The sequence below is a fragment of the Seriola lalandi genome, unplaced genomic scaffold (genome assembly GCF_002814215.2).
Source record: "Seriola lalandi dorsalis isolate HSWRI2012SDOR001 ecotype SW California unplaced genomic scaffold, Sedor1 jcf7180002054945, whole genome shotgun sequence".
Taxonomy (NCBI): Eukaryota; Metazoa; Chordata; class Actinopteri; order Carangiformes; family Carangidae; genus Seriola; species Seriola lalandi.
Genome location: NW_019525496.1, coordinates 2854081 through 2868766, shown reverse-complemented (window position 1 = coordinate 2868766; position 14686 = coordinate 2854081). Strand labels below are relative to the sequence as shown.

Below are 14686 nucleotides of genomic sequence, written 5' to 3'. Positions count from 1 at the left end.
TCCCCACACACAGTCACACTTGAGAGATAATAAAAGATAATATACAAATCACCCTGGTTGTATTGCAAATTCAACTCTTAAATATCCAATTAGCACGCTTCCTCGGCTGTCACACTGTTCAGAGGGACATATTACACTTCAATACACAGAAAATAAAGGTACGTTTAATTATCAGTCCAGCACTTTGAAGGTGCCGACAGTTACATTTGCATGTAGACCAAAGAGGCAGGGAATGAGTATTAAACATCCTCATAAGAATGGTACGCACCACTTTTGGGAGGCGTTACACTGGACACGCTAATGACTACAAGAACAAAGGCACAGTCCTTGGCTCACTGTAAAGCCAACAGTACATTACAATTGAAAGTGGCATAATCTCACAGACAATGTGGTGGGTTTATAGCAACAAAATAAGAATCACACATGAATACACATTGGGCTTCACTGTAGTGAATGCAAGCCTTCAGTGACAACTTGTCAAAACTTTAACCTGACCTTGTTTACCACGCTCTAGCATTGGTTTGATATGCAGAAAATTGAAGCCACATTGAATTCACATTGACGCCAGCATCTTGTAATCTGCAGTATTTCCATAAAGACATCAGGCTCATTGATTTGCAACGTTGCCCGCAATGGCCTAATACAACCACACTTATTGCTTCCATGGTATAAAGACTGTAAAGAAAACTTCTGCAGTCTGACAAATCTCTCACGGTAGAGCACAAACAAAATTGATTAATCTCCATTGGGGTCCATGAGTGGCAGCCAAAGCTCTAAAGCCAGATGTGTCAAAACCTTGGCACAACAACCCAAAACTATCTGCATGACTAGACACCACTTGAAATGAGGGTAACTTTAGTAAATTAACCTTTATGAAAGTCCTCAGCTTGGTAATAACCAGCCTATTCATCATTTTGTCACCTTAGACAGTGTCTTAATGGCTGAGATCCTTTGTGAATAACTTTTATCTTGAGGAATTTCAAACATTACAATTCAAAGATTTTTTTTTTTTTTTTTTTTTTTTACAGATTCACAGCACCTGGAAAAATTTTCCCAATAGGATGCTCTGTGAATATGGCCCCACGTCTGATTTCAATTTAAGGTTCTGATATCGTACAAGTCATAAGCTCATCAATATAAGGCTGTTCACAATCCTTCACTTTTAATTAAGCAGAATTTGTTTTCCCCAGCGAAATAGCTTCACTATTCTTTTCAAGAAAATGATTAAAAAAGAAAAGCATTGAATCAAAGCAGGTCAGAGCAGTTCAAGCTGAAACTGACAGCTCCAAACTTCTTTTTGATACTTTCAGGGAATCAGCTGAAAACTGGTCTGTAAGAAACTGGCTCCCATTTCTTGTGAGCCCTGACCTAAAGATGAAATGCCAGAAATTGCTCTAATGTTATGTCAAATCTCCGCTGTGAAATCTGAGACAAGCATGAACCAACAGCAACAATGTTCGCCTTTATTAAAAGAATGGAGTTTGTCTGTGAGAAATGTACTGAATGTGGGATACAGAACTTTGCAATGTGGCAGCTGTGGGACATTTTTATCCTACAGTATATACTCGACAGAAATCTCCCTTGTGTTGTGTTTATCTACAGTGCTTTCAGAAAGGGTTCAGACCCCTTCACTTTTTTTACATTTTGTCATGTTGCGGCCTTATGCTAAAAACATTGTTTAAACTCATTTTCCCCTCATCAATCTCAATATCTTATAATGACAAAGTGTAAACAGAATTTTTATTAAAAAGGAAAAACTAAAATATATTATTGATAAAGTATTCAGACCCTTTGCTATGACACTTCAAATTGAGCTCAGATGCCTCCCGTTTCTCTTGATCATCTTTGAGATGTTTAAACACCTTTGTCATTACGGGGTATTGAGTGTAGATTGACGATTTTTTATTTTAGCATAATGCTACAACATAACAATACGTGAAGAAAGTGAAGGGGTCTGAATACTTCCTGAGTGCACTGTATCTGTTTGGAGTCTATTGATCAGTCTAAACTCTTCAACAGTCACGATCATGGCTTCAGGCTGATCATGTTGTTGTTGGTTCTTTCTTATGGACCTCGCTGTATGTCTCTATTAAGAGTGAAGATTGAAACATTCATATTTTTCTCACCACGGTGGAAGGATTATCTACCCAATCCAGTCGCTGCTGTGTTTTTGTGGGAATGAACATTTGTCATCTTTAAGTTTAAAATCCATGGATACTTAGATTTGTTTAATAAGGGTATTATAAAGCCCTTGAACAGAATTCCATTAAGCTTCTATAAAACAGTGGAATTTGAACGAAACTATCAGGGTCCCTGAAATTCAAATCCAGACATAACAAAGCTATAGGGATCCTTAAAATAAACTTACTCTCTATTCTCCCTGCATACCATCCCACTGAGCTTACTTCAAGGAAAATTGGCTGACAGAATTGTGACATATGTCTGGTAAAGAGGAATATTTCCCCTTAGTCGTCTTCTGTTTGAATAAATCTCTTTAAAACCTCAGGTGCCTTCAAACTTCCTCGCTGCAATCCTCAGTCTTGTAGGACGATTGGTAATTCTTTGCACATACACCACCCAAGTCTGTCTGCTTTCAGGCAATAAGAATATGCAAAAACTTTTGCAAAAATGATTCCCTACAGTATTTTTAATTATGTATTGCATTTTGGAAAATGTTAAAGGCTAATGTTATTTTCTAAGAAAGAAAAATCACCCCTCTAACGATGCCCGTGGGAGGAAAAAATTCTATATACATGTGAAATTCCATGGCTGCCTTTTGTTTCTCGAATAATTCTGCCTGTTGGTCAAGAAAGGTCAAGCTGTTCGTTCTGTGTGTGGTGAAAGCTGTGGTTGCCAACATGATCGTATCTTGAGTTACTGTTGCTACAAAAAGCTGAATTTAACATAACGTTACAATATCGGTCTGTACTGTTCTCTTACCACGTGCAGCGCTGTATCTCAGAGCCCTCATCAACCTTTGCAATCCCCTGTGATATGCATAGCTATTGACCAGTGTTTGTTGCTATCAAAAGGTTAGTTCAGGATATAAATAAATGTATCGTTGTGAACTCTTGAAAGGTCATTCATGTTTCCCATTGAGTAATAACCTTATTTTTGTCATGCTTTTATCATTTCTTTTCTTATGAAGGTTTTTTTTTTCTGCACTACTAGCTTTGCTAGGTATCTGTAAGGAAACTATTCGTCACATTCATTTGTGCAATGTCCCTCTCCAAGGATGGTCTTAAAAGGCAAACGTATTTAACTGTGGCTCCCTAATCTCTCCTGACAGATGTAGCTATAGGGCCTCATTTGAAAAATCACATGTTTGAGGTGCCATGAAAATTATCAATGTTAGCTCGCAGGCAGACAGTTCTCTAGGCAAAAAAGACACAGATTTGATGTTAATTTTCACTCCACATCGCCCTTTCTCTTGGGTCCCTCACTTCCCCAAGTCTTTCTCTCATGACACACTAAATACCGAGTGATGATGAGTGCGATAGTTTCGATACTTTTCCACAAATAGAATGTTTTTTGTTTCCTTTTTTGAGTCCGCTACCAAGCAGAGTAGATACCCAGATATGGCACCACAGACCTGTGGTTGGTCTCACATACAACGTACTAAAAGAAAAACAGTTGCTGTCAACAAAACCCTTCATGTTACATGCCTCGTTTGTTCCACTATCACAGACATGAACTTGCCAGTATGTGTTCTGAGAAAGCTTGTAACTACATAGCATGACAACGCAGGCTACGTTACAATATGACAGTATGTAAACTGTTCTCAATTTTTTTTTTTATGTCCCTCACATTCCACAGTAATTTAACAAATATCCGTTCCTTTACTCTCTCTTTGCTGCAGGTCTGGAGTTTGCCTATTCTGCAGCCCCCAAGTCCATGCAGAGCGCCATCATGGGGCTCTTCTTCTTTTTCTCTGGGATTGGTTCGTTTGTGGGCTACGGGTTGTTGGCTATTGTCTCCCTGAGGGCCATCGGCTGGATGTCATCCCACAGAGACTTTGGTAAGAGATGCAGTAACTCAAACACTCAGTATGTGTATGTATTTCCGCACACCACCACCAACATGTGGAAAAACTTGACAAACTAAAGAAAAAGAAAGGACCAAGGCACTATGTCACTTGAAAGGGTTCACTCAATATTGATGAACCCATAGTGAATTATCACCTGAATCTGCAGTTCCCCTAAACCAGACTTAGCTTTATAGCTTCTTGCAGCTCATTGTTTTGGTTGTCCTGCTCGCAACTTAACTTTTTTGGTTGAGTCTCACCAGTCTCACAAAAATGGCTTTACACTACATGCACGGCACCAAACGGAAGACAGACAAAGTTAGCAACTAGCTGGTGAACTTCGTTGAGCATTTAACCACTAAAGAGACCGATATTTTCCCCAGGAGTCTGAAAAGAGAAATAAAAATAAAGTGTATGAATTAATGTAAATGTTTCTTTTTATCTTCTACATGTCTAAAAAGTTTCACCATACCAACTCAATAGGTAATAATATGACAGTGTTGTGTTCACTGTTCATTTCTGCTGCCAAAAAATCAGTTATTGCAGGTTTCAAACTTCATGTTTGTTTTAAATTTTATTTTATCCATGATCAATCTTTAACATCTATTTATTGATAGAAATATTGACATTATCCCGAATAAGGAGCTTTGACAGTATATTAATTGAGTGTGTGTTGTGCATCAGGCTTTACACAATATGTGTTGTGACATTGCTCAGAAACAAACAATTACCCCACTTGGTGTGAGGTTCCAGTGTGTGTGTTATATTGACCCTGTAGCCATCTGACATGCATGTAGACTCTTGGGCTGACTTTATCTAGGTTTGAATTTAAAGAGTGCTGCTGCTCTCTTCAGGCTGTCTTTTAGCACGCAGGTGACTGATCATTACTCACACAGTTTTCTTAGGGGTTGTCCATAGTCCACCTGAATTGAGCATTACAGTTGTCAAGCGTGCTGTTAGATGCCCAGTGCATATAGAGGGCACTATTGACTTTGCACATTGACTGTATGTATGGACTGGTAATAGAATTGTTGGTATCGATTCAGAAAGCAGAAATTTATTTTCCAGGGACACACCTAAAGAACGTTCATAGCTCGTGCTGATTTAAAATCCACTTAAATAGTTTGTAAATTAGACGCGGGGGGGGGGGGGGGGGGGGGCAACGTGAGCAGCTCTCTTGTTTTCAGAGTGTTTCCGGTAATAAATTGACATGTCAGACTAACGACAAAAGGTTTGTGTAAATCTGTCCAAGTGGTAGAATGAATAGCGTGGTGGTGGCAGCAGATGGATGGGCTCCCTAGCAAGAGGAGGCTCCCAACCCAGATGCACTTTTCCCTGAGCATGCGGTAAATAAGCCAACACTGTAAATTGTTTACCCACAAACACCTAATAGCTCATTAATACAGTGTGCCGACAGGTTGGGAGGTGCTTTTGATGATGTTAGCACGGGAAGATGTTTGGCACGCTTCATAAATTCATCCTTTGCTCAGCCTTGCTTTACTCGAGGGGCAGTTAAGCTAGAGCCGGATTGCCTGTAAGACTTCTGTTTGCTTTCCAAAAGAAGTAATTTAAAAGGTGAGCTGCAGAAATGGAACAAAACATCCTCCTGGCCACTGATAAAAGACACATGGCACAAAGCTTAGGCATTAAGTGCAGTCAGGAACCACGCAGTTTGTTTTTGTGGCTGTTTTTCACAGTTTGTCAGATGTTAGCGTCTTCCACATCTCGTGGCTCTCTAGGTGGAATGGATTCAACTTATTTCCATGGCTGCGGGCAAAATGGTGTGCAGTAAACAGCATCTTGGGTGAGCTGTGCTGAGTTGTACTGAGCTGTGCATGCCTGAAGACAGATGAGCAGCATTAATCACAGGCTGGGGGTTTGATTACATAGCCCTACTCCTCTTAAGTAAAGCTGTCCCTGGAGCGTTACATGGAGATGGCAATGCTAGTCTCACGTCACACTGGTGGATGCTCGGCTCTCCAGTGTTGTGCTGTAGCTCCAACTTTCCCCTGCTCTGCATAAAGTAATGTCAGTCAGCATAGTTAAAGTGTCACATCAAGAGATGTTGAGTCTGCCCTTTGTTACGGTATTGCCGGCTGGTTTGGAAAGTGGTGAAGATCAAGGCTCAAGTTCTTCAAAAGTCAGCAAGGAAGACCACAAGGACGCCCACGCCCCCTGACAACCAGGCTGTTAGGATTTTATCTGACTATTCTCATGTGTTGAAGTCTGAGTATGTGACAAATGAATTCTGGTAAGAGGTACTGGGTATGATTGTGTCAGCGACACCATTACAAACATCCATCTGTCACTCTTTCAGTTAATCTTATACCGAGAACAAAAACAAAACATCAGGTCACTTCTTTAGGGTCCTCTAAGTGAAGCCCCCTGTTTTTGGAGATTTTAAGTGTCCATATGTGAATGATTTTCCCATTCAACATGTGAATGATTTTCCCATTCACATGTTGAATGGGAAAATCGTTCACATGTGGGGGTGAAAGAGCATATATGCGGCTGAAATTTCACGGCAGCAGTCTGCACAGCCATGGTGAAAATGATTATTCAGTATTTCAGCCACATCTGTTTTCAAACTTAAAACATTGAGCTTATGTGTTGAAATTATTGATCTCTCAAATCCCACGGTACATCCTTCCCCCCTCTGGTTACATCTGGAGGAGTAGTCATTCATCACGCTCTTTTATTTGGTATTTTTATAGGGCTGGCCTAACACCACCTCATCCTTTCCTGTCAAAGATAGTATGGAGCTGTTTTAACCTCATAAGCCAAGTCGGTCAAAGATCACGCTTTACTTTCTTCACTAGCATTATCTTTTCCACAGGGGGAGGTTTTTGTTTCGAGAAAATGTCTTTTGTTGCATTCAGTTAGTTCCACCTTTTGTGGGAGTATCTTTCGCTCAAAGTGAATGGTTTTTTGTGTGCGGCTGTGCTCACGTGACAGGAAATGGCCTTTTCTTGGAGCAGTGTTTAAGTCCTGACTGATCTCATATCAGATGTCTGGGACGTGTTCAGACATTCAGAGCGAGCTGACATTCGCACATCCTGCTCATGAAGTGTTGGATCACACTCAGTGAAATGTCAGTGTTTTAATGGAAACCTTTAATGTCAGATCTGGCAACTTTAACACAAACTCTTATTCTGTCTGAAAGGGATCTGTTTGAAAATGTAATTTTTGGACACGTCAGAGAGAACTGTCTGCAATTTTGACAATTAAAACTCCAGTGTCAATCGTAAAGTTTCTCTGAGGCAGAGGAGAGCTGCAGAAAATAGCTATATTTATAGCTGAAACAAACATGCATTGATTCCCTCTGATTTCACTCTGGGGCAGAAGATGGTACTGAAGGCACTGGAGCATTAAAATGTTGGGTCATTGCACTGATGTCTGGATCAATTGATCCATTTTCAAACCTCAAATTGATATTGACCTGTTTCATCTGGATTCACGGTCTACTCAAAACCACTTGCAGGTAAACTGTCCCACGAGTTTATATCACTCAGATATGAGACAGCTGACCCCTTCCACTGGGGCATTCAATGTAATCACAATCACAATCTCATCATTTACTAACTCGGAGCTGTAAAACAGGATCTCTGAGCACACATATAGGAAGCTCTGTGAACCATTGTGATTGGTTTGCACCATTCCCTCCCTCGCTATGAATTTGCCTTTAAAATAACTGTCAAATATTTATGGGCTTCATTAATGTTTTTTACAGCAAGTCCTTGTTTAGTCTTTTGCTCCTGTAATTAGCCTTCCATAATTTTTGAAAGTGCTTAGCAGCCATGTGGGGGGGGCAGAGGCTGAGAGGAGGAGGTAGAGCCTAACTTTATGTTTAATGAAATTGGAGCAAGAACCCTCACAAAACTGAAACCTTGCACATTTTTCAGGACTGTTCTGAAATTTTTATTTATTTATTTTTGCCAGGCTGTTTTTTCATTGCTTGGATGCTAGTTAAGAGAGAAGTTCTGAAATCTAGAACAAAGGTTGAGATCCAGTCATCTGCCAGAAAAATCTCACCAGAGCAGGAACAGTTTTTTTTTCCTTCAAAGCGGTAAAGATGTCCTAAAATCAGACACTCACAGAGTGTTGAATATGGTGCTGTAAATCCTGCACTTATTTTCATATTATCTATATTCTACTTTCAGATCATATTTTACTAAAAGCTCTGGATATTGCTGTGTTCAGCCAGTGTGCATATGTCTTCCCTCTGCATAATTTGTATGCCATGTTCCTTGCTTCTTGTAAGTGATACTGCTCTGTTAATTAAGACTGCAGCAGCAGACCCTTGGTTTACTATCTGTTAAAGTGAATTATCGATCGAGAATACAAGAACCATCGCCACAAATGCACTTCCCTTTTCCTGCCCTGCTCTCCTGTCAAGCACATTGTTGTGCACATTATGAATTATTCAAATGCTGCTTTGGTTTTTGCTCTGCTTTCCACAATTTAAACCTTTGACCGGATTAAGATGACAACAAAATAAATTAAAACTGCGAGAGGGGGTCAAAGTGTTTGTCCGGTTTTCCATTTGCCATTCATTTCATTAATGCTCTGGCAGAACTTCACAGTCGTCAGCCAGCTCTCTGTTCCTAGATCAAAGGTTTCAAACTATAGCGATGGCCCAGTGCACGGAGCACTGACGAAGAATCTCCTCTGTGTGATGCATCCTATCATCACGGTGTTTCTTTATTCCCCTCGATTTCTAATTATCCACAGACGCATGCACACAACAGAGAGACTGGGAGAGGAATTATCTCCATGCTCGATACACATGGTGACATTATAGAGCGTGATCTGCTCTACTGATCACAACTGATCATGCAAAGTACCAGCACCACTTGTTTCAAATTTGTAAATCCCGCTCATTGATTAGTAGCAAAGGACGCCCTGTTAAATCATGTACAACAACATGAAGGTTTCTGTGTTAGCTGAGGATACGCTGTAACACACACAACTGCCTCGAATGCAGTGAGGTGGCTGTTGACATTATACAGCTTAGTTTATTAACGTTTGTATTATGTTTCAGCATATGGGCAGATTTATGTCCATGTTCACAGAAAATCATCTCACTTTTACTCTGCTGTTGAAGGACAAACATTTTTCTTTTCTGTTGTAGACTTTTGCATTTGTAGTCAGCATTAGGGTCAGTAATGTAAAACCCTGGGAAGGCAATATTGGTCAATCGATTGGTCCACCACTTAAAGATTTTAAATAGCTCAAGCATAGGGCTGAATGATGTGCAAAAATATAAATCATATTGCGATTACTTTGGCAGATGTTGCTCTTGCAACATGACTCATGATTTCAGTTTGAACCGTCACTTTTGCTTTTCATTTTCACAGAAAAAAAATATTAATATTAATAAGAGATGATGATGTGATTTTTTTTTTCTTTTTGGGTGTTGTTGTTCGTTTAAATCTGGAGAATATGATTTGTAGGCTTTGGCATCTTTGTCGTTTATGGTATATTGTGATTCATTTTATCTTTATCAAAAAAAAAAGCAGCTCCTGGGATTCGCATATTGCACTTGGCCATATTGTGATTTCGATAATATTTCAATTAATTGTTCAGCCCTCAACAACTATGGGATGGATTAATTATTCATTATACCAGTCAAAATTTGGTAATGCTTTGTTTTACTTGTCTGTGATTTTTTAATAATTGATGCATTGTGAATTCAGATGTAAATAAGCAATTTTAGTGAACCACGTAGACAGTAGATGCCTTTAAAAAAAAATAAATAAATAACATTATACATAGATAAAGCAGGAACATCAGCCTGCATTGATCCATAAATTAATATGGCTGATTATTACACTTTGTTGTATGAAAAGTTTCTCATTCATTTCATGAAATCCCTGCAGCCATCTGAAGGCAGCAGAACACACACGTGTCTGCATAAATCTGCAGCCTCCAATTTGAGAAGTGCTGCGCCAGAGCATAGTGCCATTACACGCGCTCATTCACTTTGTTTACCTCGATTAAATCACATGCAAATGACACCAGGCTGCTACAAAGTAACCGCCGCACCTCTACACACATCAGACGGGTCAATTATAACCCAGCATTCGGCTGTTTATGCGGGAGACATCAGATTACCAGAGCTCATTAACCCCACACATCACAACCTCCGTTCCAATTTACAGAAAAAAAAAAATATATATAGCAGGTCATGTTTATTCTTTAAATCCATTACAAAGCAAATTCTGCTGTGCTGTGTCATATTTAAAGATATTTTTTATTATTTATTTATTTCTATTATCACTGGACTAATTAAGTCCCACACCATATGCCTGTGGCTGCAGATTTGTGGTCTTTGAGTTCAGGTTATGCCGCTCTGCACCATCTGGACGTCTTTCCATTTGTTGAGCTGTTGTCGTCATCCATCACTGTGATCGTCACAGTTGTTTCACAGCCATAAGACCAGTGATGTGACCAGCTAAGAGTCGAATTTATACTCAATTTTGTCCAGTCATTTTGCAGTTTGCGCTCCTATACATACATGGTTTGCTTGGAGAGACCGACACAGTCTGTTTGTCCAAGACCCACCACTTTGCACTTGTCGTTTGTTTGGACAAGTAAAATGCAGCCCTTAGTCTTCCATGTAAGCACATCAATCAAGGACTGTACAAAGGGCAGTTTCATTTTGATATTACACTTTCTTGATATTTTTTACAAGGCTTGCTTTACAATATATTCACTTGATCAAGCACTAGTTTTGTTAATGTAAATGATAATGACCTTATCTGTGCTGTGAATTTGAGTAAAGGAGTAAAGCCTTAAGAAGATTCAGACACAGCAAAAACAGTTTGCAAAGCATCTAATTTGTGTTTATATCTGCATCATATAAACATATTCCAAAATGATTCAATAAGATGGCCAGAAAAGCAAGATGTAACATAAATGAAACATCTTTAAACATCCAGTTTTTGTCCTTAAGCACGATCTTGACCTAGGGGGATGTTAACTTTAAATTGACAGGTGTAATTAGACCGTACTGATGTACGCCCACACTGCGCACACACTCCTGCCGTGTGAAAAGACAGAACTTGATTTGAGAATTGCCTCCATATCTAATTAAAATCAAGCCTGCTTTTCTTTCTCTGGCTCTTTATTTGGTGTGACAGCTCCACATGGAGAAACTAATGGGAGCTCTCTGAGAAGACAGCAGCTTGCTCCGGGGCTTCACATTTACTCATTTGACGATAATGTAGGATGTAAGCTATAGGTATCTCTGTTCACTGGTGAAACTGGGCCTTACATGGAGACTGTTACATAAACCAAAGACATATTCTTAAATGAACTGCAGCATCCTCCTTTGTTGAGTGTGAGGCGCCCTTCAGCAACCAGCTCACCCCCTAAATGTTTCATTGTAGGGGCAAAGCAAAGCAAAGCAGTAAACCGCCTCATCTCACGTTGTTGGCTACAAAGTCAATTGGTCTGCCTGACATGGTCAAGAGGACAAAAGCTGCTCTAATGCCAATCCAATTGTCCCCATACTTGAACAGTGGAGACAATTGTATTGTTGTCAGCTTTGTCCCTCATGTAAAACCCACGCAAGGCGAAAACAGGATTTGTTTAGAGCTTTCCTCTCGAGCTGTGTTGCTGAGCGTGGATGACCACTTCAATCAACTGTGCAGCAAATGTTAAGACAATTAGACCCAGTAGGAGGAAATGGGTGGGGGGATGACAAGAAATAGTGTTGAAACTTACTGTAGAGTTTGTTCTCAGTTCTGTCAGTCTCAGCACCGTGTGTTTGTCCTCCCCTCTCTCCTGTATACAAGTCATATTTTAGTCCCAGCAAATCACAGTGGAAGCCTCAGCTTATTTTCTTCCTCCTTTTTTATTGTATCCTGTTCCCATGAGGAAACAAGCAGTTCTTTAATACAGATGAAAGACTCCCTGGGTCAGATCACAGCTGAGGGCCCATATTGCTCTGTTATTTCTGAAACTTCAGTCCCACATCATCAATACCGCCTTTCTGTGTCAACAGCGAAGTGCAGGGTCAACTGTCTTCACTTTGTGCTCACAGTGTAGAGATGAGAAGTAAGAAACCCCCTCCCACCCCCACCCCTCCCAACCACCCCACTGAATCCTAATTCCTGCCAGAATCGCATTACCCTGCCATGCGCACTTCAAGCGCTGCCTTTCATGTCTAGTAAAAAAAAAAAATAAAACACACAGCAACCTGTCACAGTAGTGAGCTCGTGGCCGTTTACCTTTGCCTTTAGTATTCTTTTAACATGAAGTGTGTGATAAAAGAAACCTCCTGCTGTCCCCCTCCGAAAACGTTGTGACTGACTGTTTTGTTCTCTAAATTTCCATATTTGTCATTACAAAGTTTTCAAGCGTCACCTGAATGCCAGTCTCATTGTTTGGAGTCTCAGCTTTGGCGTTCCATACTCTGTTATAATAGTGTCCTTGTTTTCTCTCTTCTAGGTAATATCAATGACTGCTCTCTGCACTACTACTTCTTCCTCCTGGCGGGGATCCAGGGCATAACCTTGCTGGTCTTCCTTATTGTCTCTGTCAAGTATGACAAGCACAGGGGCAAAGCAGGAAGCCAAAGGCAGAGACACACCTCCTCTTGACCCCCAACACATGTCCCGGTATCCCCCTCACCATACCTGCCTTTTCCTGTCATATCACTCAGTGCCCGAAGACCCTGTCCAATGGGTACTTACTAATCACATCCTACAAGTTTGGGTTACCTCACATGTGATTCTGTCATGACTATATATTTCTTATTTATGTTGGTTTTAGCTTTTATGTGGGAATCCTTTTTTTCTTTTTTTTATAACAACAATGGTTTTACATCACTGGGTGAATGCACAGGTACCACTGAAAGTATAGAGATTAATACAGGAGCCGTATTTGAAGCGTTTCCATTGTACTCCCTTACCCCTGTGTTTACTCCTGTTGCCTTTCTTTGATCATTTGCACTTGACTTGAGGAGTGGTGCCATAAAATAGAATATCTTGGTATTTTTTTAAATCCTGAAGAATGCTCTTTTCTTTTCTTTTTTTACTCTCTCACTCTAACAAAATCTAACTTTTGAACTAACTCTTTTACTCACCATTTTACCAGCCCTGGTATAATACATCAGTATTTAGTCAAACTAACCATTTGAATGATTTCTGAATGCACATTTTCAAATGTGAACTCGGGGTAATTGTGCATTAAATCTTGAATGTCAGCATTATTTCTTGAACACAATTAACCCTGTTGGCTCCTGGAGACTTTAAAATACCCATGCAGCAGCACAGTTGTGATTACATCAAATGGGAAATTAGTTTCAATACAGGGAGTCATTTTATGTTTTAGTATTTTTGCATATTCCCGGAAATGAATAGACCAGAATAGGACTTTTTTTTCTATTTGACTAATCTAATATTCAAATTTGTTTCCACTTCCTGTGATTACATATTATAAATCCACATTATCCATCATATAAATCTGCAATTAATCCTCAGACAGCACCATACATGAATAATAATAACTCCTAGTGTTAGAAATACTCCATGACTCCATGAATCTTCGCAGTAGTTTTTAAATTTTGGTAAAGCTGCAAAACTGCAAGTATCAGGATGACAAAGAACTCATTAGAACTTAACCTTAAACATAACAGGAAACCTTGAGTGTATTTAAAACATCTGGCATTAATGCTTGGAGCGTGATAATAACGTACTGCACTTAATGCATAAAGAATAAAACATAACCCATCCACACTGACATCATCTCAATAATTAGAATTACATAGCGAAATAAATCACAACCTTCACAGCAGTTGCTGTCAAGAACTTTTTACTGTGTTATCATGGCTTTGCAGCTTTACCAGAAAATCTTGAAGAACAGGCTTCTGTTTTGTTGTTGTATTTATTAGACTGTGGTGCATTTGTTTTAGCTTTATACTGTTAAGAATAATGTTAGTGCATGTGTTTCTTCAATCCTCAGAATAAGTAGAGCACAAGGTACTGAATTTACTCTCAGGGCTCAAAGAATAGTGTCAAGTGACATAACTCTCCATAACTGCCTTTGGGAGCTCAGAAGAGTGCTTAGCCTGTGGTGTAAATAAAGTTACATTTGTAACAGCACATTAAAAGAAGAAGCTATCCAACTGACGGTACGTGATGCCTTTTTAGAGAGATTTTAATGTGTGTATAATTTGTTGGATGAATGGATGTTCCTTGTTTTATTGCATCTTTTATATATACTTGCTTTGTTATCTCAATCATCTTAAAAAGATTTATGAAGTTTATTTTGGAAATATGTTCTGTTTTCATGATGCTGCGCTGCAGCACTGGAATATTGTTTTGTGGTTATATTTGTGACCATTAAAGTATATTAACTTGAAATTGGGTTTCAATCTTTGCCTAAATAAAGCACGACTTGCAAGGCTAGTTCAGACATGACTTAACATAGTGGTTGTAAAAAGCTTTTCTTTATTCATTTGTGCATATGTTTTGTTTCTTGCAAGTCAGCACTGCTTTGTTACAGGCTGTGCAGTCTGAAGTATATGCCCTTATTGTATAAGTTTATAAGCTTACTCTTGTATTCACATTGATTTATATACGTTCTGATATTTTAAACATCAGAAAACATTAATAACTTAGTGTGATAACGGATCACGGATTGTGCCTTTAAAAC

The 14686-nt window shown here is 39.4% G+C and overlaps 1 protein-coding gene across 1 annotated transcript in view; it reads left to right on the top strand.

The window, feature by feature from the left end:
- slc15a4 (solute carrier family 15 member 4) overlaps nucleotides 1–14394 on the top strand; it is a 26122-nt gene extending 11728 nt beyond the window's left edge. Inside the window, exons 8-9 of the mRNA XM_023394134.2 lie at nucleotides 3860–4018; nucleotides 12479–14394. Coding sequence (XP_023249902.1) covers nucleotides 3860–4018; nucleotides 12479–12630 — 311 coding nt within the window. The 3' untranslated portion in view covers nucleotides 12631–14394. The remainder of the gene's footprint in view (nucleotides 1–3859; nucleotides 4019–12478) is intronic.
- Nucleotides 14395–14686: the final 292 nt, after the last annotated feature.